General features: G+C 42.4%; 2 protein-coding genes across 7 annotated transcripts in view; one reads left to right on the top strand and one right to left on the bottom strand.

Moving 5' to 3' along the window:
* The first annotated feature begins 2,031 nt into the window (after positions 1-2,031).
* Positions 2,032-12,131, top strand: SCNN1D (sodium channel epithelial 1 subunit delta). Its single transcript, XM_026100653.2, has 12 exons — positions 2,032-2,357; positions 3,238-3,490; positions 5,107-5,300; positions 6,760-6,863; positions 7,269-7,432; positions 8,023-8,121; positions 8,734-8,851; positions 9,403-9,481; positions 10,144-10,201; positions 10,971-11,026; positions 11,393-11,468; positions 11,766-12,131. The coding sequence occupies exons 1-12, from the start codon at positions 2,038-2,040 to the stop codon at positions 12,129-12,131; spliced, it is 1,887 nt and encodes a 628-aa protein (XP_025956438.1). The 5' UTR covers positions 2,032-2,037.
* A 4,753-nt stretch (positions 12,132-16,884) lies between these two features.
* ACAP3 (ArfGAP with coiled-coil, ankyrin repeat and PH domains 3) overlaps positions 16,885-26,779 on the bottom strand; it is a 114,051-nt gene continuing 104,156 nt past the window's right edge. For 4 of the 6 annotated variants that reach the window (XM_026100629.2, XM_026100627.2, XM_064525478.1 and 1 more), the window contains one exon: positions 16,885-18,301. In XM_026100629.2, coding sequence (XP_025956414.1) covers positions 18,300-18,301 — 2 coding nt within the window. In that variant the 3' untranslated portion in view covers positions 16,885-18,299. Of the gene's footprint in view, positions 18,302-19,311; positions 19,436-26,779 lie in introns of all 6 variants that reach the window. The other 2 variants (XM_064525475.1, XM_064525476.1) reach the window with 1 other exon arrangement.

Below are 26,779 nucleotides of genomic sequence, written 5' to 3'. Positions count from 1 at the left end.
CATTTCTTTATCACACACTGTTTTAAATGTTCATGCCTTCCTTTTATATATTTTATATATTGTTTTGCCTGGACTTCCTGTACTTATTCAAAGGTATATCTCTCTAAGAAAAATGCAAAATAATTTGTCATATTTAATTATAAAAGCATATAGGTGTGTTATGATTTTGAGGAAAACACCTTGCAGTAAGCCAGGTTTCCTTGTCAGATAATACACTTTTGTGAGCTATTTCACATAAAGCTAACTGGTGTACAGCTTTTGGAGTGATCTTCACTGTTTAAGGATTATTCTTGGTCTTACTGATATCAGTAGATACGCATAAGGGACTGTCTTAATGGCTTGTAAGTCCTTTAAGATATCATTTCATCTTAAGTGTCTTAGTCCAAGGATACTTGAGATAAAACCATGTTTCAAAGTGGAGGGCTCTCACTGAGGGTGAAGTTATTGCAGGTTAGGGAGCTAACATATATTCACTGAGTTGCTGTAATCTCACTGGCACTCCACACTGAGCCACTACCAAACCCTTCTAGGCCCAGTAACTCAGTTAAAGGTCTGAGCTTTCATGTTACAACAGAGCTTTAGCTATTACTTGTGTGTGCTCATTACCTCAACTTCGAACTCTGTTACTGTATTTATAAGATTTACCTGGAGTTAAGGTTGGACCAAAGTGGTGTCCTTAGCAAACTCTTCTCTTAATAGTGTAATAGGTAGGGTGATTCATGGAGTGCTGTAACGTTGGAAACTCACATATTACAGGACTTCATGTCATGGTTCAGTAAGTGGCAGTACCTCACAGTTAGTCCAATGTCCTAAGTTGGTACTAAAGCAAAAGATGATGCCCTTGCTGGTTAAAACATATGAGCATAAATATTTTTCCTTCTTTTTCTCAGCATGAAGTCTGAGATTACCTTGAGTAGCTTAATGGACACTATACTTACTCTGTTAAAAGAGATGTGGCTTTTGATTTCCAGTTATGCCAGTCCTTGTGGGTGATTTTCAGTTTCTTCAGAAAATTCTTCAGCTTCATTTTCACTACTGTAAAATAGAGATAAGGATAGGACCTCCTTTGTAAAAGAGTTTTCAGATCTCTGAAGTAAACTATTTATGTACAAGACAGATGGAAAAGTTTCTTTTAATATCAGAAATTAATAATATCGTGGTCTTCCAAAATATCCCAAGGATGTTTTGTTGCAAGTAGTAGCTGCAATGCTTTATATAAACAACACAGTGGTTCATTGCATTTTGGCACTGGAAATTCCCTCTGTGGTTTCAATTAGAGTGGTGTTTTCCCTCCATTTCCTTTTCTATATACTTAGTTCTGCTCATCTGGGCTATAAAATATCTACTGTATTTCATCTTGCAAGCAGCCGCATTGCAGGGATGGCCAAAATTATCCCTGATCACTTCCATTCTGCAGGACGAAAGGTCATACTGTGAGTATTATTAAACACAGATCCTAATTTGTCCCTTTCAGACATTTGGAAGTGGAATTCCTCCTCCAGTTCCTTCACTTCAGGTTGGAACCATACTACTAATTCTAAGAATTTCTTTTTCCATGGCTACTAGCCCAGCAAAATTTGCTTTTTCTAGCAAAATATTCATATTAATGAATCAGCTACAGATCTGTATAAATAGACAGTGATACAATGTTTCAGAATTAAATGTTGGTCTGTAGTATCCTTAGGAAGAAAGAAGAAAACTACACATCCCTTTAGCTGCAGACTTCTTAGTAGCATATGTATTAGTCATTTTAACTTTGCATACTATGATAACTCTTAGTATGGGTATGAGTATGGTAGAGTCACTTGAAGTTACTCAGGTGGCAGTATGCAGAACATTTGACTTCTCTGCTACTTCCTGGTGTCCAAACTCTGGAAAGACAGGATGGGTGTTACTCAAAGTTATTTTCAGCTTTTGCAAATAGTGAACTCATCAGTGCCCTGTTTGAAAGAGTCCATAGATTGGCCATGCTCTTCCTAACAAGCTAATAACTCCCCTGCCCTTTTGTTTTTTATTGATCAGAAACAGGCTTAGAGGATGGAGCAGGAAGTGGCAAGAGAGGAAGAAGAGAAAAAAGAAGGCTTGATTGAGTTTTATGACTCCTTCAAGGATATGTTTGAATTCTTCTGTAAGAACACAACAATCCATGGCACTATCCGCCTGGTATGCTCAGACAGCAATAAGATGAAAACAGCTTTTTGGACTCTGCTTTTACTTGCCAGCTTTGGCATGTTATACTGGCAATTTGCACTTATGTTCAGCCAGTACTGGGCCTACCCTGTTGTCTTGACCATGTCGATGCATTCAGAGCCCAAGATGTTTCCAGCAATAACTATCTGCAATCTGGACCCATACAGGTAACCTGTGCTTTCCTGATGGCTGTAATAGTGTCTTTAGAGCTACAAGGGTTCAGAAAAGGTCAGCAACCTTATTTTATAACTTCAGACTGCAGGAGGTTGAAATGATTTGCTGTTAGTCTAAGTAGGAGGAGGACAGTAAGTAGACCTCAGAGAGATATGGAGAGGGTCTATATTTCCAAACTGGTTTTGAGATCAGATCTCAGTCTGGAATTGAGCAACAGCACAAAGCAGTTTATATCACATACCTGTTCAGGATAGAGGGAACTCTACCTTGTGACTTGGTTCAAGTTGTTAACTGATTTTGTGTTCTGATAAAAACAATCTTCTCCTGAATACATAGCTACCACATATATTCATTCATAGCTAAATTACACATCACCAGAACAAGAAACCAAGTCTCAGCTAAAGCTGATTCTGCCTGGCCATTTGTACGGATGGATGAGTTTATGAAAGCAGTCTAACTTCCATGGAACTTTGTGTGGCTGTGCTTGCCAAGCAAGGCTCACACAGAAATAGCAAGTTATCAAGAGGTTTCAAATCATGTAGCAAAGAAAGTATGTGATTTCCTGAGAATAATTATCTAATTGGCTGGTAGGAATGCCTGTTTGTGAGGCTGATGCTACACAGCTGCAAATTCTGAGGTTTTCAATAGAGGAGCTGGTAGCTGAAAATTCAGCTACTAGAGTTCCTTATAAATTAATATATTGAGATTAGGTACACTCAGCATAACACTGCTGACTTTTCTCACAAAGACATCTGGTCTGAGGAGACCAGAAAAGTAGCCTTTCCATAGATACCATGAATACATAGAATAAAATTTTTTTGTCTAATGGAAACATGGATATTCAAAAGTAGCTAATATTTCTGTTCCTTACAGATTTGAACTGGTCAGTGAACATTTGGTTCGACTGGATCAAATGGCAGAGGAATCTATTGCTTTTTTATATGGCATCAACACCTCAGTCAGCCTATTCCACATGAATGAGAAAAACATCCAAGTAAAAGACTTGTCAAGTATAGGCAATCTCAGCAGGTCTAACTTCAAACTGAGCCAAAACTTCTCACTCTTGAGAATGTCTGACCACAGTAATAAGTCAGGAAAGAAATATTCCAAGGTGGGCTTCAGACTGGTAAGTGTAACACCAGTGTTATGTTGCCTATTCAACATTTTAATCTACCCACACATGACATTGTCAGGATGCAGCACAGGTCAGTTGCTCCTTAAGGTCCAGCAAGCTGGGACCTAAGGGTAATAACACATCTGGCAGGGCAGGAGCCTTACCAGCCAGGCCCCCCTCCCAAAGTACCTGGGCAAAGCAAGTAGGGCTGGCCTGGAGATGGTAGCCAGCTTTAACCAAGCATCTGGATCAGTAGGTAGGCTCATAGTGATAAGGCAGGTTTAAGGTCAAGCCAGGAAGCTAATCTGGAGATCAGGGCCCAGATCAGGATCCAGTTCAGTGATACTAGGCAGGCACACAGCAAAAAGATACATCCAAAGTCAAAAGTTGGGAAGTCACATGGACCAGGACCTGAATTGGCAAGGACCCAACACTTCTACAGTATAACTAGGACACAGTCTCAGGCCCCAGAGCTGAGCTTAAAAAGAGCTCTTGAGCTGATGGTTGGGGTGTGATTGGATGCCCCAGGTGACACTGGTCAGGGCCATTAGGGCCTATTAGTGCACTCAGGGCCCTGACACAAATCTCACTAGATACATTTAACAAATCAGGGTGGGCAGGGGGGGAGAAGGGAAAAACAGATATAATTTCAGTGCTGTGTAACAACATCTCGGAGGATGTTTCAGGAGAGGCCATCCCTACCTTTTACATTTTATGCTGATTGCCAAGACTCCACTCCTGTCAAATGAAGCAGTAGCAACATCAATGGTCTTACACAACCCATCAACTTGTGAAGTCCTTTTGACAATAACAAATTCAATAGAAAAAAGTAGCAGCAAGCTATGGGAATTGTTGTACCCCTTTCTAAAAATATACAAAACATCTATACTTAGCATGTGAGCCTAGAAATAACAGAGATAGAAGAGTCTGTCTAAAACAACCTGTGAGGACTTCCTCAGTGTCCAAATGCTGTGGTTCTGAGGGCACTAGAAATGTTGCAGATAAAACAAAAGATGACTATAACAAATCCAGAGGATGAATACAATAAATGCATGTCCATGACTTTGGAGAAGAATGTGAATGCCTTTAATTCTTCATCTCAAAAACAGAGTTAGCATAGACCTAAGAGCAAAAGGGAGCGGGATTGAGGTGGCTTGAAAGGCCAACAATTTTTGTCTGATTGTCATCATCCTGACCTATCCTGAAGTTCCCCAGGCACACTTTCACCAGAGTGTGTGGGTGTTCACGTGTCTAAGGCCTGAGTAAGAACAAAGGAAGCATCTCAGGACTCGGTCCCTGATTCACGAGTTGTGAAGAATTCCCATCAGCCTTGTACTTCCTTCTTCCAGAGTTCTTGAATTTGCTTGTCCACCTCTCTTCTCATGCCTCCTTTCCCTCACGCTGATTCCACTGAGATGAAGGAACAGACTTCATCCAGTTTCTGTGGGATTCCTAGCACATAACTGAAGGGCTCATAGATTTCATTTTGTGGAAAAATACAGGTTTCCCTTGCCCCTGTATCCAGTATTGGCTTCACCTCTGATTTCTGTACCCCTTAGAGAGGCTGTCACGTCTTGGCTGTGCTGGATAGAGTTTGACTTTTTTCTCCCTCTCTTCTTTCCTCCCAGTGCAATGCCACAGGTGGGAATTGCTTCTACAAGACCTACTCATCTGGGATGGATGCAATTCTTGAATGGTACAGGTTTCACTACATGAATATCATGTCCCAGCTGCCGGTTATAATCAACATTTCTGATCACGAGGAGCAAATAGAAGATATGGTCTATTCCTGTCAGTATGATGGGGAGCCCTGCAGGCCCAGGTACATTGCTTTTTGAGATGCTAATTGCGAATTCAGCAAAACACAAGGGCTTGGGAGACTGAAACTGAGCCTGCACTGTGTCTGGCAGTCAGGCTGCCAGACTTAGCTCTTCTTGTTCAGATCTTACTGAAAGAAAGGCAGGACAGTCTTCTATGATCAAAGCATGGGACTGGGAACCCAGAAATTAGCATGCTCCCACAACCTACCTCTATGACTGTGAGCAAGTGTCTTAGGCTGTCAGAGAAGCCTAAGAGAAACTCATTGGGAATTAAACCTTTGCTAGTACAAAGATGTGCTGACTGTATTGAATGATAAACAGTGAATGTTTATCTGCATGGAAGGAAAGGAGCAGGATTTCTCAGATATACAATGGACGAAAGCAGGATCAATTTTTGCTGTAACAATGAAAAGGGGGAAGCAAAGGGGAAGAATACGGCTCTCACTGCTCCACCGTACCACTTAGCATAGGGCTTAGCCCCTGAGCACAAAGATTGTTCTGAACTGTTATGCCAGAAAGGCCCAGGCAATGCCAAAAAGGACAGATGATCTTTGTATCCTTTTGTCCCTAGAAGCAGAGAAGGGAGTATGCACCACATGCCAAAAATGTAGCTTTTTATCCCTGCATACCTGCAGTTTCTGCTGTCGGAAGTTCTTCCAAAGGCAGTGCTGGCCTATACCACCCAAAATCAATGCTGTCTCTCAGGTATACATTTGCAGGCCTAGCTGTTCCCAGATGATGGCATGAGCAAAGTTAGCAGCAATGTACTCATCTATGACACAGAACAAGCAGAGGCAAATTTAAGGGTTTGTTCACTTAACCTTCAGCAAAGAGGAGGTGGATCTGCAGTGTTGTAGATCATTTTACAAAATAAGGCCCTGCCTTAACATTTCGCAAAGCAGTTGCTTCGTCTGTTCTTCTGGAAAGGCACTTCGTGTTGCTTATGCTTTCATATGACATACCTCTGTCTATGCACTTGATGGTGAGCACTGTCACTTTGGTACCTGTGTTCATCCAATTCCCTCCTTAAGAACTCTTGTAAACTGGTGGAATGTGGAGGCTGACTTGACCAGGAAAGTTCAGCATGATCATAACATGTGATATAACTTCTGAGAAAATGAGGAGAGAGAAGCTGTTTTTCCTAGTGATTATAGCACAGAGGTGGTCTCACATTTCAACCAGCCTGGTTGTTAGAACAGGCAGGGGACAATTTAGTAGCTGGTGGAAGGAAAAGCAAGTCAGAAGTCTGAATTTGACTCTGGTGTTTGTCACTCTGGCTGTAACCTTGGGTGAGCAATGAATCACTTTGTAACTAATTTTTTCCTTGCCTCTGGTGAGTTAATAACTCTTTCCCATAGGTATTCCTGTACACAAACACACATGCACACACCATTTGTGCTGCAGAGAAAGAAGTCATTGTTACTCCTAATTAAAACCCCTCAAAATCTCTCTTGCTTTCAGTGACTATGTTCACTTTCACCACCCAGTCTTTGGAAGCTGCTATACTTTTAACAGCAAGGGGACAGACTCCTTTTGGACAGCAACAAAACCAGGAATTCCTTACGGTATGATATTTGGCAAAGGGTTGGAAGAAGAGCTAAAGTGAATATAATTTGCTGATGGATGAAATATGTGTCTTCTGTAGATGACTAACTGGGATGTAGCCCTCTCTTCTAGTTTGTTAGTACAAACCACGTACTGTATTTGCTTGCTTTACTAGCCCCATGTATATGATGGCCAAATCAGCTGACTGTATACCTTCACTTATAGCAAATAGAATATTATTCTAGTTTTAGAGCAAGCTTGTGCAATTACTACCTGACCACTCACCAGATCTCTAAGGAAGATCAGTGCCGCTTCTGTGAGCTAAGATAGCAAAGTTGATCACTGCTGAGAATTCAAGGCATGGTGGTGTTCCTATTTTGACCCAAAATGCGTTGTTTTACACTTCCCTTTTCTTTGATTTGCAGGACTTTCCCTTATCCTGAGAGCAGAGCAGAAGGATCACATCCCACTGTTGTCTACAGTGGCAGGTGTGAAAGTGATGATACACAACCACAATCAGACACCATTCCTTGAGCATGAAGGCTTTGACATCAGACCAGGCATTGCGACTACAATAGGCATTCAGCAGGTTAGCTGCTTGCTCAAGAGCATTCACCTTCCACTTGCCTTCTCTTTTGACTGATTGCAGAAAGCTGTGAGGAACTGAATACTATGCCTGGCTCATAAATTGGGCTGTGGGGCTCTTGCATTCACTTCTTGGTTGTATGTATATCCTTATGCAAGTCCCTTTTCACTATCTGCTGTGCTCAGGTTCCTGTAAGTAAAACAAAATTAATCAAAATGTACAAGTGGCCTTCCGGGCTTCAAAAAGTTAGGGCCTGATTTGTTCTTACACCCAGGCTCTTATACCTTGTTGCAGCTGAACACAGGGGGCTTCATGTGTATATAAGAAAGAGAACAAGCATTCAAAAGTGATTGAGTTATTTTGACCTGAAGAGCTGCTGCTTGTCAGCTGTATTATAGTGACTAACCATATGTGCTCATCTACCTTGCCCTTTTCACCATGTATGTTTTGTTAGCAAGGTATAACTTGACTGCTCACAGGTATTGCTGCATTTCCTGTCCTTTATATGATCACCTGTCCAGTTGAGTTTGGATGGTGATGGCTAAGTCCAGTTAAAGCTCCTAATCAATCAGGCCTCTTTTCTGTGTCCACAGGATGAAGTGAATCATCTGGGTGGCAGTTATGGAAAATGCACAACTAATGGCAATGATGTGAATGTTAAACTTCTGTACAACAACTCCTACACCCTGCAGGTATTGTCAGAGTGGCTGGCTGAGGCCCTTGGATGAATAGCAAACAATTCATAACTTATTCTCTAGAGAGCTTTTACAAATCAGCAGGTTCATTGCTGGACATAGCAGAGATTCATACTCCTCCCAAAAGCAGTTCACACAGAGAGTGTTAGAACTTGGAATGTGTTTTACTGAGCAGGAGATACTCAGCCCCAGACACCTGGACTGTCTCCTCCTTCTAACGCAAGCATGACTGGGAGATGAGATAGTGAGCTAGTCAAGGCAGCTGGGCTGTTCCAGTGGGAGATTCTTGGGCCATCAGATATTTATTTTCATAAGTATTTGCTCCTGGCTGAGAGTGTTTGGGTGGTTTAACTGAGCTGTTACTGGGCATGAAGAAAGAGGGAGATGGAGAAAGTTCTGTCCCACCGAGTTCAATACAGTTTCCAGAGGTAAAGCCAAGGATGAAAAGTGAAAACCTTTTGCCTCATCAGTGTCTGGGTGTCTTTCAGCAGTAAAGAAATCTGTAGGTTGTCTTCTAGCAGCTACATGCTAAGGGCTAAAGTTGTGGGCACTTGCAAATTTTTGACTCATCCACTCTTTTGTGTCTTCTTTTTTTTTTTTCCCCCCCAGGCTTGTTTGCATTCCTGCTTTCAGCACATAATGGTTAGAAAATGTGGCTGTGGTTATTACTACTACCCACTGCCTCCTGGTGCTGAATACTGTAACTACAACAAGCATCCTGCGTGGGGTAAGGGCAAAGGACTGCAGTCCTGTCCTGGTCTGCAGGGAACGCCTTGCTAGAATAGGGACTGGTTATGTGACTCTTTGGATTCCTGCCCTTCTATTTTGTGCTTATTTGCTGCTTAGACTATTTATTCAGATCACTGAATCCATCCAGATGGCAGGTACCTGTCTATATCTGCATGGATATCAGGTTATTTCATAAAATATCTTCATGCTATCAGGCACTCCTTTCTTAAAGACATTGGTACAGGCTTTCCCATACCAGTGGCTATGCTGGTGTAAGACAAAGCTTTCATTTGCAGAGTAACTTCTCTTGGTTTTCTGGTTGCTTTCTCCCCAGGACACCCTTACAGCTTCCAGAGAAAGGTCCTGGAGTGCAGGCAGACAATTACCTCTGCCATTTGCAGCCATTCCAAACTGGGAGTGAGGCAAAGAACTCTCTGAGGTCTCTCAGAGAGTGCTTTATGCCTGGGAAGGCCAAGTGAGGGCAGCGGGTTTGGCAGCACATTTCCCGAGGAAGTGTCTGAGTGTGTTCTTCCCTATTTCTTCTACCAGGTCACTGCTTTTACCAGCTGTACAACAGGCTCAGGAATCATCATCTCAATTGTTTTGATCAATGTCCCAAGCCATGTCGGTAGGTCTCAAAAGTAGAGCACAAAAAATGTCATCTTGCAGAGGAAAATGACACCAGTGGAAATGTAGACAATTTAGTAGAATATTTGTCAGCCAAATGGTTGACTGTATTCTGGCATTTTCTGAACCGGAGATTCAGTTTGATGGCTGAACCTGCAAAGCTGAGAAAGGAAAAACATGACAATGTTAGGCAAATTAAACAAGAACTTTGTGTGTGCATGATAGCTGGGAGGCGAAATTGTTTCAAGCACATAGAAATGTTTTAGTAAACCCAAACCAAAATCCTTCATGTCATTTTTTCAGTCTGTATTACTTTTTTGATTCACCTTTTTGTTGTAGGTCCATTTCAAAATGGAAAAACACCATTTTAAAGCAAAATGTCAAAACACCATTTTAAAGCAAAATGTCAAATGTTGTGAACATGTCAAGCAAAAATTGTCACTATTTTGAAGCCATTCTAGTTTTCCTTCTGACCTGAACAGTTTTCAAGCAAGCTCTAGCTTTATTGTATAATCTGACTTACAAAGCTTATTCCAAGGTTCTCAAGAGCAGCCCACAGAACTTCTGCTTTGGGGAATCAGTTGGCAATATTAAACTCCTTCATTTATTCACTTTTAAATGCCAGAATCATAGTGATAATAATCTCCATTTTTGTCTTAACAGGGAATCCTTGTACAAAGTGTCTGCTGGGACAGCTAAATGGCCGTCAGTGAAGTCTCAGGTAGTCCATACAAACAATCTCTATGTGCAGAGAGGATACTGTGTTTAGTATGGCTTGGAGACCATTAAAGTTAAGCATGAAAACAATGACTCAGGCAGCAGCAATGAAAGAGGCAAATAAAGCAATCTGGCCAAAATGTGGGTGCAGGGGAAAGACCCCATAACTAAGATGTCACATGAAGATTCTAGGTATATTCAATTCCAGTTCTAATCCAAACTTCCTTGTGACCTTAAGCAATTCACCTCACTGCCTTAGTTCCTACCTGCAATGGCATTAATGACTTTCTGATTCCAGAGGGTGTTGTGGTGTAATAACTCACTCATTACTGTTTGTGAGGTTTTGCGGGGCTGCAATGGAAACTCTGTGAGTCAGTAGATGACCTCTTGCCATTTCTCATGTTCTAATGCTAAATGGACATTCAGGTACATGACCAGGTGACTAATCCATGTCACGTAGGTGATGATGTAGATATAAATACAATCAATATGTTTTAAAAGATTAAATAATTTAGTGAGGTAGTCATTAAAGGCAGAATTTAAGAGCCGGAATACTATACGTACCTAAAATATCAACGCATATTTCCTTGCTGCTCTCGCAAATATTAACACTTGATAGCTATTGCTGTATGCCACAAGTCAACCAATTAAATCCTTTTTTTATTATTAACAATAGCCACTTTATTGCTTATGAAATCTACCTTTACAATATATTGAAGATACCAAAATTCAGAAGACAGGATTACCAGTAACATACGTTTATTCTGCTGCAGGACTGGATTCGCCAAGCTCTAAGGCATCAGAATGGATATAACTCTACTAGCAATAGGTTAGTCACTGAAACAAGGTAACAGGTATTCTCTTCATTCTAAGATCTATTAAAATATGGATTAACTCTTCATCCTTGTGAAATTTATAGACGTTAAACTGGGAAAAGAGGCACAGGGTCATCCAATATATTTCCCCTTTTCCCTCACAGTGCTGTAAGACAGTCCCTGTTAGCATCTTTTTATAGCATCATTTTCCAAGCTGATGCTAAGCACCCTCAAGAGTAAAGCTTGAGTGAGTGGTGAAAAATATTGCCCAGCAATTCCTGAGTAAAATCATTGAGACCAGAATGCCTGCTGTGCCTTCCACCGGGTGAATGCCATGCAGACATCTCACCCCTGCTAACTGCTTCTTTTCTCCAACGCAGGAAGGATATTGCCAAGGTGACTATCTTCTACCAGCAACTGAACTACAAGTCTGTGAATGAATCTCCTTTATTCTCAGTAGGTTGCACTAGATCAGCTCACAGTATTATTATCTTTCATTAATTGATTAATTCATTGATCACATAATACTGTGCTGTGTATGGTTGGAGGGAGGATTATTTCCAGACCCCAGGATGGGATAAGATTTTTCTTCTTAAGCAAGTGACTCAGAAAATTTCACAGTTTACTCAGGGTCACACAGACCTGGTCCCTAAATGGCAAGTAGCTAATTGACCTGCAGGTAACATGAAATAATTTCATGTTCCCAGACCTCTACTGTGATTGGTGAACACAGCCCTTTGGTTCTTTCCACAGGAGAATTTGCTTCTGTCCAGCATGGGAAGCCAGTGGAGTCTCTGGTTTGGATCCTCAGTGTTGTCTGTGGTTGAAATGTTTGAGCTGCTTATAGATACACTAGTCTTGTCTCTCCTCTTCTGCTACCAAAGGTTCAGGTCAAAGAAGACTTTAAAAGTAGCTCACACTCCTGCCATCCCCAGCATGAGCTTGACACTAGAAAACTACCGAGCTGTGCAGGAAGAGGCTGGGAAAGGCTATGGTTCTGCTCAGACTCACCCTCCTGTAGTGACCATTGCCATGGACAATGACAGTAACCTCCATCTGCACCTGTTCTCCAGAGAGGTGGAAATGCCAGAGCTTTGCCCAGATGTGGTGCTTAAATGATTTAGTTACATGAAGGATGGCTCCTTCCAAAGAGCTTTGGAAGAGGAACTAAATAGCTAAGAGTGGTGTGTGTGTGTGCACAGAGCAGTGGGAGACTTGAAGCTCCCAGAATGCATCGGAAAGGTGAGGCCACAGGGGCTCAGGTGCCATCAGAAGACCACAAACAGAAACGTGCTATATTCATGATCTCTGAGCTCCTAAACACCACAGTGCTGAGCTTGGGAATCCTCCTCCAGCTATTATAAGCTCATTATTAAACCTGCCTGTACGCCCTGGATTCAGACATAATGCAATGTTCTTTTCTTCTTAATGAATATTGTTGCAGGGGGGACTGTAGTTCTACTCTCTGAGGCAATTGTCCAGTCCGCATAAAAGCCTATGCATAGCTTCTGACTTTTAAATCCTTGTGAGGAAATCAGCCTATGGCTTCAAACAGGCCCATCTGCATTTCACAAATATGCTCAAGAGAAAAGTCAACCCGCTTGTAAATAAAAAGGTTTCCAATGGAGGCTGATGGGATTCATATCAGTCAGCATTGTCTTGAGGATAACAGAATATGAAGCTGCTCTGATTGCAGCTTTGCTTCCAAGACACCTCTCTGCCCTTAACCTACTACTATTTCATTTTGAGGACAATGCACAGAATGCTTTTGCTGGGATACTTTCAGATTTAGCCCAGATTGTTTCAAATGGGACTCACGTAGGGGAAAGAAGTTAAAGGAAATGGGTTGATTGATAACTTTTTTTCTATCATTGGTGCTACCTGAGTTGTTTAGAAGATTAAAACAATGCTGCATTTTTGTTGCAGTCTCTTTATAAATATAGAGGGATGTTTTAATGTTAATATTTGACAGTAACTTATGTGTACATAAAATAATGGGTTTATTTTGATGGTATTTGTAGGGGAGCATTTTATTCTGTTCTAATCTTGTTACAACTTTCTGTGGAAAACAAGAAGTAACAAGAAACCAATGAGGGTTTTTTGCAACTTTTTAAATAATAAAATGCTCTGGATACCAACAGCGACTAAGGATTTTGTTTGATTTTGTTTTCTTTGCCTTCAGCCAATACTTGGATTTGTTACTGCCTTGGAGGGTCACTTAAAAGACAGTGGCTGACTTTTGCTTCTAATTTTTGGCTCTGGAAATGTCTCCTCCAAAATGTTCAGGCTTTATTCATGGAAGCCAAAAAGCTTAGGGCTAAATCATGAAAAGGGTTTTGTTTCCAAAGATGTGTAGGTGGGATTATCAAAACATACAGTCTGCCACTGACATCATTGGAAGCTGAGCACCAAGGTGCTCTTAAAAGTCTTACTTTTAGCTTTTAACAGCCTGGACATCTTCCCTGCAGCACTGCTCCCTGGGTCCCTAGGCCTACCCCTGCCCCGGTGGATGTTCTGTTTTTTCCATTAACAAGGAGAATCTACAGAGATGTAGGCCAAATCCAAGTGACTTGTGCTGTAATGTGCAATCATGCAAGTTACAGCAAATAGGAACATATGGACTCCATAGAGAGGCCCATCCGTGCAGTGGATGATTCGGTCCTTTCTCTGGGGCTGTTAATAGCCCAAAGCTAGGCTTTGTGCTTCTGCACTGGGAAGTACAGCTTCTTTGCTGGCTGACAAGAGTTAATTTTAGTCCAAGTGACCCTGTTGAGAAGGGATACCACAAAGGAAAAAGCCATAAAGACAAGGAAGAGAGGAAAGGGATTAGACTTGTAAGCAAAACATCTGGGCATGCTCTGAGAAAACAAAACTCAGGTGGATAAAATCAGCAGGATGCCATGCAGCCATTGCTGCAACATTGTAATGTCTTAAGTATACTCATGTCTATGTGCGTGCACATACACCTCACTCTCAAAAGAAAGCCCATCTCAGAACTCCCAAGTTTGTTACCACTGTGGCTAAGCTCTGATGGAAAAGCTAAAAATGAGCTAAAAGGAAATCCCTCATTCCATGATGTGAAAACCAGTATGCTGAACCGTGATGTTGACCAAATGCTTCAAATGCTCAGTTTACTCCTGGAATGCAGGGATATTGTAGCTATCCATAGGTCCATAGGACTCATGGGAAGGGGGTGGGGGGGGGTTTCCTTTCCCTCTGGAGACCAGATCTGGAGCACTGGGTCAGGTCAGGTGGCAGAAATGACCAAAGAGCCTTCATCCTAGTCCCAATGTACAAAAAAAAAAAAAAGAAAAAAAGAAAAAAAAAGAAAAAAAAAGAAAAAAGAAAAAAATCCCTGAAGAATTCTGCATCATGCAGTATAATTTCCAGGAGGAGCCTGTATTAGGATGGAGGAGTACAGGACCGAGGATCACAATGGCAATGTGTTGTCTCTTGATCATATTTGGAACAACAGGGATGGGGCAATACAGGAAAGGGATCTTTTAGCAATGGTGTGTGCTTGATCTTACACATGTGCAGACCCAGAATAGCAAGGGCTGTTGCAAGCTGAGAGGGAGATGCGTTGATACTATGGTAAGTGAGTGGGCAGGGGCTGTCTATTGGTAGAACTGAGACATGAGATACAAAGAGCAGAAGAGTGTGTATTTTACTATAGGAGGAGGACCTGGAGAAAATTTGCTTTGCACCTGCTCGTGCCACCTTTAGTAGAATAAAACAAAGGTTTCTAAGCTAGTAGAAGCATAAGCAATAGATATCCAGTCTGAAGGTAGCTTAGAGTGATCTCTGTGGTCATGGAGTACTTTTCAGATTAGTACCTACCTTTTTTATTACAGAACATTCCCTTACTCTGCTGTAGTTGAGAAACCAGTCATACAAATTCATTAGGGTCATAACTTGTTGCTTCCGATATCATCACTGAAATATCAGTTCTACCTGGAGCTCCTTATATCTCAGCTGTGGATTTCCAGCATGGAGGTTGGGGGTGGCAAAACTGAGGCACACATAGGAGTCACTGAGTATGCTCAGTCATACAGCAATTCTTTGGAAAGGTAAATAAACCTGGAGTCAGAGTCCTGGTTCCCAAGTCTCTACTCAAGCTGCTAGGCTATTCTGCTCCCCAGATGGAAAGTTTCTTAGTTGTTAGTCTTGTATAAAATAAATCAAAGCTGAGCAGCAGGAAATGCAGCAAATCGTTTCAAAGTTTTTTCCTGCTGGAAGCTCCAGGTCAAGGCATACTTCATGGGCCTGAGCTGTCCTTCCTCTGCACGGAGGGGGACAGAATGGAGTCAGGCACCCCCAGCCCTGCTTTGCATGTACACTCCACACATACACCCCCCCCCACCCCCCACCCCGGAGAAAGCCATGCAAAGTTCCCCACGTCAGGGGGCAGAGGCCTGGCAAGGGTCTGTGCTCAGGACACTTGTATCTGAGCTGAAGGTTGAGGCAGGAGCAGGGTGTCTTTATTCCAGCCTTATGAGAAAGTGAATGGATGGTGTCTCTCCAAAGCAAGCACAGTTTTTCTCTTAAGCAGAGAGTGGAAACAATCACGACTCAGAAGGTATGTGGTGGTTACAGTTGCCAGATGTCCCATGTAATCCTCTAGAAAACCATATGGGACAAAGCTTTTCCTATACTCTTTCAGCAAGCAGCCACATTTCAAGGCAGCTGCCAATTGCAGCTGCCAGGGCTTTGTGCGGGTAGAGGTCTGGCAGTTCTGCCTGAGGATCTGTGCTTCACGTGCTACCACAGAGATATACGTGGAATGGGATCCTGAGCACAGTGTGCGTGTGCAGCTGAATTCATATAATGTTCTCAGCCAGCCCAATGCATGTGATTTCTTGCAGTTATGCAGTTCATCTGTGTGGCACAATACTGTCCTGCAGCATTTAAAATCTGGCAAGCCTGACAGCCATTCTAGTTCCTGGACTCCCTGGGGAGGCAGAGAAAAGAATGACTGCATTGTTCTTGTTGGTCAGTAGTGAAACCCAGGGACTGGCATGAGAAGCTCATCTGTGAATGAGACCAGAAGGCTGCCAGCTGTTCCAGAAGCAGCTGTTCTTCCACAAGCCCGTGTTCCAGAAGCACCGCCCAGCCAAGTGCAGGGGAGCCCAGCCCTCTCACCATGTGCACGTCCCACCGTACAGCTCTGTGCTTACCTATCTTCCACTGGGTCCCTGTGTCTGTGGCAGCTTGTGAAAGCTACATGCTGATATCTGGTTAGGAAGATATCAGCCTGTCTCCTATGAGAAACATCTTGTCAGAAGGACTGCACCATCTATTAAGCTGCTACATTGCTAGTATAGTGCTGTGGTTAGTTTATCCATTCTACAGCCTTATAAGTATGGAAGCTGTATTTATTTCTTCAGTTATGTTCAGGAAAAAGTGGTTGTTGTTACGTGCCCCCTTCCTTCCTCCCCAGGTGGTTTCAGATAGCAAGTAAAAGTATTTCAGCAATTAAAGTGATGGCCCCACTCCCATGAAGGTTATAGCTGTTGTTCATAGACAGACACCTCTCTTTCCTTCTCCCTTCAGTATACACTATTTTTTCACCCACAATATTATTCCCTGTCTCCTCTAACTCCTGGCATAGCACTGCCTCTGTGGAATTTAGAGGCAAAACTCCCACAGACATTAATGGAATTACAGTGTGTCTTAATCAGATAAAATGGAACAATTATCAAGAGGGTGAGAATCCTGTGTCTCTTTGGAGAAAAATTCATTTGGCTTCCTCCCTTCAAGCCATTCAAGCCATAAGCCTGTGCCAGATAAATTTCGTATTTTAAACCCTCTCATAATGAAATGCTCCACCAGCTCACAAAGATCTAGGGTCGAAAGAGTGAGGAAATGCATGTGAATTTCAAAAAAAAAAAAAAATCCTGTTTTTATTCTCAGTTCATAGATATTGTTTGTATGTGAGATTTTTTTCACTCCCACCTTTTCCAAAAACGATATATTTCTTCAGCTGTATGATATATTACATTTCAGCATGTCATAGTTTATACACATCATTCTGACAACGCACTTTATTATGTCATGGTGCCTATACCTGTATAGTCCACACATAACCTTTTATTATTTTTGATAACTATGACATATTATAATAACAATAATGACAAAAATAATACTGAAAGCTATGCCTTATAGAAGAATACAGCTGTCCAAACACTGAGATGCACAATTAGCAGGAGATAGAGAGCTTCTGAGAGAAATAGCCAGATGCTGTTTTCAGGATTGCTTGTAAAGTCTCCATGAAATCATTACTGTATCTCCTAGTCCATGTTAAAGCACTCAGTGGTAGAGGTATCTTAAGAGGTGAATTACACAGCAAAATGAGGTGACTTGCCTCATTTACTCAACTCAAAGGTTTCACAGTGGATTGGTCAAGACTGGGTCCCCTATGGCTCAGCAGTAGTCTGGTGCTGTGTCCTGAGAGGCCTTCTTCTATTCAGAACACAGGGAGCTGTGTGTGGGGTGCCCCATTCCATAGGGGGATTGCATTCTGTGGCCACTGTGGGAAATGGGTAGTACCTTAAATCACAGCAGATGGTGGGTGCTTTTTATTAATGAGCCGGATGAAGCTGAACAGTCTTGCTCCACTTACTTACACTGTCATAAAACAGCATAGCTAAAAGTCTGCAACAGTCATTTTTTCCCCAGTTTTGGAGCACTTCAGACTTGGTCACCTCTTGACATCCTCAATGGTCAGGACCACTTGTACTTCGTTTCAGGGACTGATACTGTTGCAGTATTATACAGGCTAATGTTTGCAAACTCCCAGAAAGGGAGGGTTCTTCCAGAAATGGCGATGTAGAGACAGCACCAGGAGCTAAAAAAATCAGCTGGACACCCATTTTAGACTGCATTCAGGTTCAATAAGAAAAGGGAACCAGGTCTAGAGCCTGAGTGCAAGCCTATTCTGGAATTACTTTCAGATCCCTGGAGCATCTCTCATCATCTTGGTCAGGGTGCAAAAGCAGGCACCATGGAAAACAAAGATTTCCAGCAGAAGCATGTCTGAATAGAGAACATCTTCTTTCAGCAGCTAAGCTCAGCTTGCCTGTTACACCCTCTCAGACATCTGCACCTTTCTGTGCTGATAGAACTCAAACAGCTCAGAGCTTGACCCCCCAGAAAAAGGTCTTGGCGGAGGAAGGGAGGGGACTATCTGCAGGACTGGCTGAAATGCAGGCTCCTCCTGTTGAGTTTCTCAGGGTTATTTGAAGCCATGTGAGAGAACTCTCGGAAGATGTCCAGGTAGGTAGCATCTCCTGCAAAAATACACAGGAAGAGGCATTAGTCCCAATATTTTTGCTTTGCCCTGCTTCGGTACCTCTCACTTATGGAGATCGAGGTGGATCAGGCCAATTGCACTCAAGACTTATGACTCCCTGAAGATTGGGGTGTAAGGAAACAGCTCTACATGTGAATCAAAGATAGAGCCCAAGAGCCTTGGTCCTTACCTTTGCAGTGCCTCAGAAGGTCCTGGTTTGACTTTATATTCTTTGTTAATATGAACAGGATTATTTCTGAACATGGATATATAAACATTTTCTTAAGACTCTTGCTTCACAACCAGATTTGGGATAACTCCTCCCTTTTCATATTATAGGTGTTTTCAGACATATAGGCCCAACAGACAGTAGAGAGATGTGTTTTTTTTCTAAGACTTGGAAAAAAAAGAGCTATTCTGGAAGCTGTGTACTCTGAAATGCAAAACTTTTTCCTTGTATCACTCATGCAACAGCACAGCTTCATACAGTCGGGGCTATATGGGCTTGGAATTTAGGCAGCTGGAGATGGTGTTCAGCCAGGAACAAAGATAAGTTACTAGTAAAGATAAGTTACTAGTTGTCTTTGGCTTCTCTTCTGGCAGCCAGACTTTTCAGTGCTTGTTGTGGCAGCTGCAACACCAATCCACCTGTGCTGGAACAAAACAATGATACTACCAAATAGTAACAATTGTCCATGAGAGCTGACTCAAGGCCCTGTTCAAACCGTAAGTGAAGGCAAAGAGTTCAAGCACCCTAATGGTTCCATGACAGAGTCTCCCTTGAAGCAGGGAAGTTTTTAGATTTATGCTGCAGTTCCAGAGATAACTAGGCACCCATATCCCATTAATACCTGTGCTTGTACATCTGCTGCACAGTGTTCTAGGGCAATTTCTGCCTTGGACTAGGCTACTGAGCTCATTTTTACCTGTAGTCATACAAGGAGATGAACCAAAGTAGCTACAAGGGAAAACATAAAGGAAAGATCCCAGATATTCACGTACAGCTACCTTTGATCTCTCACAGAGAGCTCCTGTGCCCTCTGTTCATCAGAAGTGTCCAGGACAGTCACTGAGTGGGCAGGTCCACAGCTGTTGGGAGCTGCATAGCTCCAAGGCACATCACCTATCAACACTAGTGCAGTGTTGAGGGAAAAGAGAAGCTAACACAAAAACTTGACCCCGCAAAGCCAGGTCAATAGCAGGATACAGCGTAACTTCATGTTGCCTCGCAAACTGTGCTGGAAAGAATGGTCTGAGTGTAGGTTTGTCTGGCTGGCTGAGAAGGGACAAAAGGCTTGCACCTTCCCCCCTCCACTCCCAACTGGGAGTGTTCCCTACCCTGTAGGCATCCTCCAAGAAGCATTTTTCCAGCTGTGCCTTTGCTACAAGCTTGCAGGACAGGTCCCTCTGTGAATGTGGTGCCTCCTTCCAGGCACAGATGTCCTTTCCAGCCCACAGGTGAGCACACTTACACTGGGACATGAGGAATTGTCTCTCTTCAGTATTTGGGGAGTCCCTGGCCCAAAAGGTCTTCAGAATAACTTGTAGTCTTCAGCATTACCCACATGCAGGTAGCAAAAGCTTCTAATGTGAGCCCTACTGTCAGGCACACTTTAATCAGGCTCTGTTGATTTTCAGGCACCACATTTCTCAGGAAATGTCTCTTTTTGTGCCTTCCGCAAAACCAACCTAACCTACCTGTTAGCTTCTCATTCTAATCAGTTGAGCCCCTTCCTTAACTGGGGGGATGCAGCCTGCTTCCACTGCCCCTCGCCAGTGCTGTCCAGTGCATAAAGATCAGATATATCCTCATGTTACAGTCACTTCTACCTTATAGCCTGTTGGACCACCATCCCCTCCCACCAGTGACAAACTCTCAATGACTCACAGAGGTGTGTGCATCACACCAGATTTCTAGCATTTCCACCTATTCCTCCACCATCCATGCCTTCCCATCCTCCCTCAGTAAATGCACTCCTGTATACTCCCTTTCTGGGGAAGAAAAAAATGTCATCCATATACACTATACAGAAAAAAATATTTTTTTCTATGAGGAAAACAAAAAGTCATCTCTCCAGGGTTCATTTGGAATGAGTCTTCTGATAAATTGTCAAGCATTCCTGGGAGCCATGGGTAAGTGCTGAGCTGACTGAGTGCTTGGAGCTGAAATGGGAAGAACTTTTGAGAGAAAGTTGAGTCCTTCTGCAGCAGGGCAGTGTTTTGCAAAGCTGAGTGTTCAAGTACAGAGGCTGATGTGAAAGGCAGAGAAACAGATTGACAGAGACAGGAAGAGTGCTGTTTGAACAGGCACCATGGTTCAGGACTGGGTTTCTGAAAGTGATGGACTGCACTGCAGAGCATCACACCTTAGGCTCACTCGTAAAACAATCATTCCATGCAGCCACCAGTGTGAAATTCTAGTTTCCTCTCTCTGGCATTAGCATTTATTCTTTATTTGTTTAAGAGAAGAACACTGTCACAGTAAATGCATGCTCTGCTCAGTACTGAGTTATTCCCACGATTCAGTCGCAGGTGTAAGGAGCCAATTTCCCATTTGCAATTTGCTTGCCTTTTCCAGAAATCTCTGTGAGGCTAGAACACAGCCAGACCTGACTGGCCAAGAACTCCTCTCTCCCAGCACATGGAGCTCTCCTCTGGTGTAGAGACAATGCAGATGCCCCTATCTCTCCTCCTTGCTCCCCATTTAGTTCCAGAACCAGTGGAATGACCATAGAGCTATGCTCAGCTCTAGCTATGCTTAGCTGGCATGTAGTTTCTGAAGCACCATAGCTGGCTTTAATTTAGAGCAGCTTCAAGAGCTGTTCTTATGCCAAGACTCAGGGCAATGCAAACCTTCAGGTGGATAAGAGAATCATCATTCAAATTTTAGGCATATACTTGAAAGAGGTAGGGTTACCAAGTGCAGTGAGTCACAGTTTATCTACTGAACTGTGGTAGCTGATTGTAAGTGTGCTCCCACAGCACATAAATATGTTGGTATCACTCAAGATCACATTCTGTAGTGGGCAGAGTATTCACATGATCTGGCACTGTGGGTCTGCTGATGAAAGGTCACCTATAGGGAAAAAAGCTCTCAAACTCTTTCTTCAGTCCTGCAAATCTAAGCTGGTTGTTTTGTATCCTGTCTTGGTGGGGGCACAGAAGCATGGCAAATTACTTTCAGTAGTGTCTCTTCCTTCAGTACTCACAAGTTTAGGGCTGGGTTACATACCCTTGATCTGCACTGTGTGTAGCGTGATTTACACATGTGCCAAGTAGTGTAAATGATTGTGCTTCCCACACATGTGGCCATGGCATTCATGGGGTACAAAGGAGTCATGGCTTCTCTGCTCACCTTTAGCAGAGCTAGGGCAGACCAAAGAGTGGTGACTTCCAGGCAGAACTCACTCCAACAGTAATCTCAAAAAAACAACATTCTGTTATCAACCTAACACTGAAGCTGTCATGTCAAAACAGAGCAGAGACTGATTCAGAGTTTTGCCCTGTCTCTGATGGGAACCAATAATGAACGTTTTTGAAGAGAGAGCAGAGTTCTCACAACGGATTTAACTCAACAGTCTTCTACACCATGCAAGACAGCTTTTCAGAAGCCCTGCAAATAAACCATGAAGTGGTAATTTCCATCTGCAAGGATGCATATCCTGCAACTAAAAATGAAGTAACTGCAGCATTGTAAAGGATTGCAAAGCTATGACTACTTGGCACAAGACAAAGCATGACTATTATGAGATAGCTGAGTTTGTCTCAGATAGGCCAGCTAGACCCCAGAAGCAGTCCAAACAGATTAGCACAATGCTTTGCCAGTGATAAGCTTTACTATAATAAGCCTTGCTTTTATGCCCAAACAGACCACTAAACATGGCTTTCTCTATCCAGCACAGTATACACTGAGTAAAATGACCCAAAACTAGCAGTGAAATGATAGAGAGCATGTACACTTGGCAGGAAAATGCATGTGATTGTGATCCTCCAAGATAGCAGTACAGTAACCAAACCATGTATATAAAACCACAAATATATCCTTGTTCAATGAGATCATTAACCCTCCTGCAAACTGATAAGTTATCAGTTCTGGTAACACTCTGCAGCAGCCAACTCCAGTTATGAGAACCCTACTACTGTGGCAAAGCATTGGCCCTAGATTTTTGAAGATATTTAAGCATTTATTGCTCAGTAATTTAAAAAAAGAGCCTTTTGTGGATCTGGGTTTTCATAAGCACCATGGCATTTCAGTCTTCAATACACTTACCCTTGTGAGGTTGGGTGGGGCTAACGCCTCCATTTTAATCAGGAAAAAGAAATGCAGTAAAACAAAGGGCTGGCACAGACAGTCAGTAAGAGGGCCAGGAGTGGGCACAACACCTTTTACTCTTGCTGTAAGATTATGGAGTTCTCCTTCCATAGAGGTGTTAAATGACTACAATGCTCCTTCTGATTTCAAAGTATCCTTCCTATTTAATTCCTTCACTGAATTCACAAGCCTACTCCGATTCATTTATTCCTATTTGTGGGGGTCTGTTTTTCCCTCCAAGGGGAAACACAGGTTATTCTGCCACTTCTTTTCTGCATGTTTTCCACACTAGTGTGATAGAAATCATGATGCCAGGATAGTCTTTCTTCTTTTTATTTTCTGCCACAAGCATATAGGATGAAAGGAAACAATGAGGGAAAGAGTGCACTGGGAAACTGGAATTGTTGGTCCATCTGCAAAAGAGGGATATTTTCATCTAGTGCAAGGTCTTGTTTTACTAGACCAGTCATCTGCAGAGTTGTAAACATACCAAGCATTAACTGATTCAGATACTCTAAAGAGACATATGTATACAGCAGGAGAGGGTGGGGTGATTTGAGCCCATCCGCTTTACCCCAGCCTTCTTCCCAAGCATGTTGAAATCATATTGTCACAAGACAGTGTCACAGAAACCCAACTAAAAATGCAGAATAGTCATGTGCCATTTCAGTCTATTCATTGACATAAATTAAAACTATGGGCTGCAGAGGAAAAGGAAAACAGGTTAAAAGGGGACAGTGTTCTAGATCCAGTTAATACAGGCAACAAGGCAAGAAGCCCTATCCAAATAAAATAAGCCAAAGCAGAAGGAGAGGAGGAGTTTATCTAGATTTTTATTAACAGTGTTTCAAGAGACAATAGAAGAGAAAGGGAGAAAAAAGGCAGACACCACAGCAACAGTTTTAAAATTGTACAAAGATAATAACATACAGAATATCTTGTTCCATAGTTACAGTCAGTACAGGCTGTGTAGGGAGAGGGAGAATTAAAAAATGTGTTCCAAAGCTGTACTGAAAGCAGGCAAGTGAAGGAGGTTAATACATTACAGCATATTTACAGCAGGTGTCAGCCCCTCATACAGCAGCCCCAGCCATTCAGCATGTAATGGAGCCATATTAATCAACCACATCTAGCAGCTTTGACTTCCTAAATAACTTCTTTCTGTGCTGTTTAAATAGGAAGGTATGGGAGCCTTGGCTAGGACAGCTTTGTTTTTCAGTTCAAAGGCTTTCACTCCAGGCTGCCATCTTATGTCACCCTATGGTGAGAAAGGCTTACTCTCTCCCTGTGACTCAATGGCCACGGGTCTCTCAGAGAGGGCTCCCAGGATGGGGAATCCACACTAGCATTCTTATGCCATTGGAGGGATGTGATGGATGGAAGTCAACTGAAAGGAGTCAGTAGAGATGGGGGTCAAAGCATCTGAAGGTAACCGCCTAGCCACTTCCAATAAGTGACCAGGTGGAGCACAAGGAGGTACAAGCTAAACATGCTCCTTCATTCTCCTGACTGCAAGGAAGCTGCTTAAAAGCTGAGATGTGTTTGCAGAGGGGATGCTCCTAGCTCAGCTACCACCTCTTAGCCATCTCAGCTCCTGCACTAGGAACACACGTGGTCCTCTTAGTGCCCTGGAAACTGTCCATGCTGACTGCTACCCCCACCCTGTCCCTCATTCACTTTACATAAATATCCAGCTGCCCTATCTTCCCATTAACACAATGCTGGGTATAAAGCTTAGAAGAGAGGAACCTCAGCCCAGCTTCCCTACCAGGGTGAGGAACCAGCGGGCAGATTGTGATATGAATCACATTCCTACGGAAACAGCACTCTATATTTTGGTATCTCTTTAAAAAAAATCTTGCTCGTTCAAACTCCCACTCTCCCTTCTCCTCTTCAGTCTCCTCCTCCCCCACCCCCACCATTATTGCAGCAGCACACACACTCACACATGCACACTTGCAGAACAGTTTGTCTTCAGCTGACCAATTGTTTAGTATCACATTTAGTCCATTCATTCCATTTTGTCTTTGGTTGAAAGCATTAATGCTCAGGCAGCGACAAGACAGAAGTGGCCTCACGGGTAATCTAGCCAGCAGTAGACAACAGTTGTATTGTGGCCATTGGACAGTCTGCTGATCAGCATATTTCTTTAGGAGATCCTGTTTTCCCTCTTGCATAAATAATGGTCATTTTTGCTGATCCGAGATGCTGTTGATCTACCTTATGCTCATCACAGTCTCGGCTTGTCAAATCTTGTTCTTTACACTCATCCATTCTTCCAATTTCATGTTTCTTCTCTAGACTGCTCAAAGAAATTTCACATTGCAGAGACCATCCCAGAGACCACAATATTAAAATAACCTGAGACTGTTCTGGATGACATGTGGAAGTGGGAATACAGAGGTATCATCTCAACTTGCCAGCAACCTGAACTTTTCCCATATGAAATCAGAGACATGTGCCAGACCCTAAAACTTTCAAACCTAGGCTACCTGGTCCAGGAACTTAGTTACAGGGTTTGAGCTGACTCAAAATCTGGGACAGGTACGTAAATATTGACCTAGATCTCAAACTCAGAAGATAAAAGAATCTGCAAGTCTGAGGCAATGGTTTGGGTCCATCCATATTTTGATAATGCCTGGCACATTGCTTTCTAGACAAAAGATAAATCTCATATAGATAACATATGCACTCTTTCAAAACAGAGAAAGAAAAAAAGTTTTGGCATTAGATATTTCAAATAGGATTGTACAACACAAATACAACTGTACTTCAAAAAAGAAAAAAGCCAGTGTTTATATCTAATCTTCCCTGTAGCCTGGTTGGCTACTTCACTGAAGACAAACTTTATGTACAACTTCCCCATTCCCCCCACTCCAAATCTGTAAGCACATGCACGCGCGCGCACACACACACACACACACCCAATCCAAAAATACAAATCAACCCAGAAAACATTGAGAAGCACCTCCTTAGCATATTTTTTCCCAGAGAACTTTGTTTTAGAAACTGCAGGATGTACTAAAGTGTTCTATTATTTTTCAGACTAGATGCATTTAATGCCTTATGATCTGTATCATGAAAATAGAAGAGAAAAATAGGGGGATGGGGAAGGAAAGTTGGAGGGGAACAAACAGATTTTGAAAAAAATTCCCTAACAATGTTACCAAAAAACAAAATCCTGACATTAAATACAGCCAAATGCATTGAATAAAAATTGCACTAGTCCTCTGGGCATATCAATAATAAATTAAATACTTAACAATTTCACTGATTAAAAAAGTCAGCACAAAATCCATAACAGAAGAACATACCCCCCCCCCAATACTGCAAGTAGGAAAAGTGCACAAAATTCTTTTATACATTGAATCTAAATAAAGTACCAATACATATTAAATAAATTGTCTTGCAAGACACTGCTTTTTGCATTAGTATTTACATATGCTTTAAATGCATGTACTTCAGCAGTGAAAGAGTCTGAGCTTCAATGCACCAAACTATACATGATTTTTATATTGTTTTCATGAGTCACTAATGCTGACTGTGAAATAAAATGGCCCAAAGTGGAAGCCTTGCCTCCAGTTCTCATTGGCTTATAGAAAGGATCAGTCACATTTCTAACTTCTCATAAGAAACTGGAAAACCAATTGGGGTGTTTTAAGTTGCTATGCATGAGAAAAAAAGTTGTTAGACAACCGCCACACCAGAGGTCGTTAACACAGAATAGGAACATAGTGGTGGTGAAACATTTATTTCACTTTCAATATCTCTGAAGTATCCTAAAAGATGCCAGTTCTGATTCAGTGTGGTCTTTTTCTAGGGAAGGGCACAACTTGATGGGAACCACATCAGTACTGACAGATGTCTAAACTGATGCAGATCAGTATAAAAGGGGATAGGATTATCAAGGAGAATTCACTACAGAAGGGTGTCTCAGTTCCTAACCCAGGGAACACAGCCAATTCTTGGCTGCATATTGGTTCCTGTCCTGTACTGAGCATGCTAAATGTTAATCTGGATGCTTCAGGGTGACTCTCACTGTTTAACCATAATCACACACCAGTCTTGCTGAAGGTAGACACACGTTTCAAGGCTTTGCTATACTGCCAGTATGCTCACCACATCTCATTTCACTGAGCGATAGCATCCAACCTTGTTGTCTGA

Source organism: Dromaius novaehollandiae, chromosome 24 (assembly GCF_036370855.1).
Source record: "Dromaius novaehollandiae isolate bDroNov1 chromosome 24, bDroNov1.hap1, whole genome shotgun sequence".
NCBI classification, from domain to species: Eukaryota; Metazoa; Chordata; class Aves; order Casuariiformes; family Dromaiidae; genus Dromaius; species Dromaius novaehollandiae.
The sequence above is the reverse complement of the archived record's forward strand: the minus strand, read 5'-3'. Positions and strand labels throughout refer to the sequence as shown.

What these genes read in the sequence shown, in the direction of transcription:
- SCNN1D (XM_026100653.2), top strand. Translation starts at nt 2,038, where the DNA reads ATGGAGCAGGAAGTGGCAAGAGAGGAAGAAGAGAAAAAAGAAGGCTTG. An exon ending in ACAACTCCTACACCCTGCAG is followed by an intron (nt 8,122 to 8,733) that starts GTATTGTCAGAG and finishes TTTCCCCCCCAG; the next exon opens with GCTTGTTTGCATTCCTGCTT. An exon ending in CAACAAGCATCCTGCGTGGG is followed by an intron (nt 8,852 to 9,402) that starts GTAAGGGCAAAG and finishes TTCTTCTACCAG; the next exon opens with GTCACTGCTTTTACCAGCTG.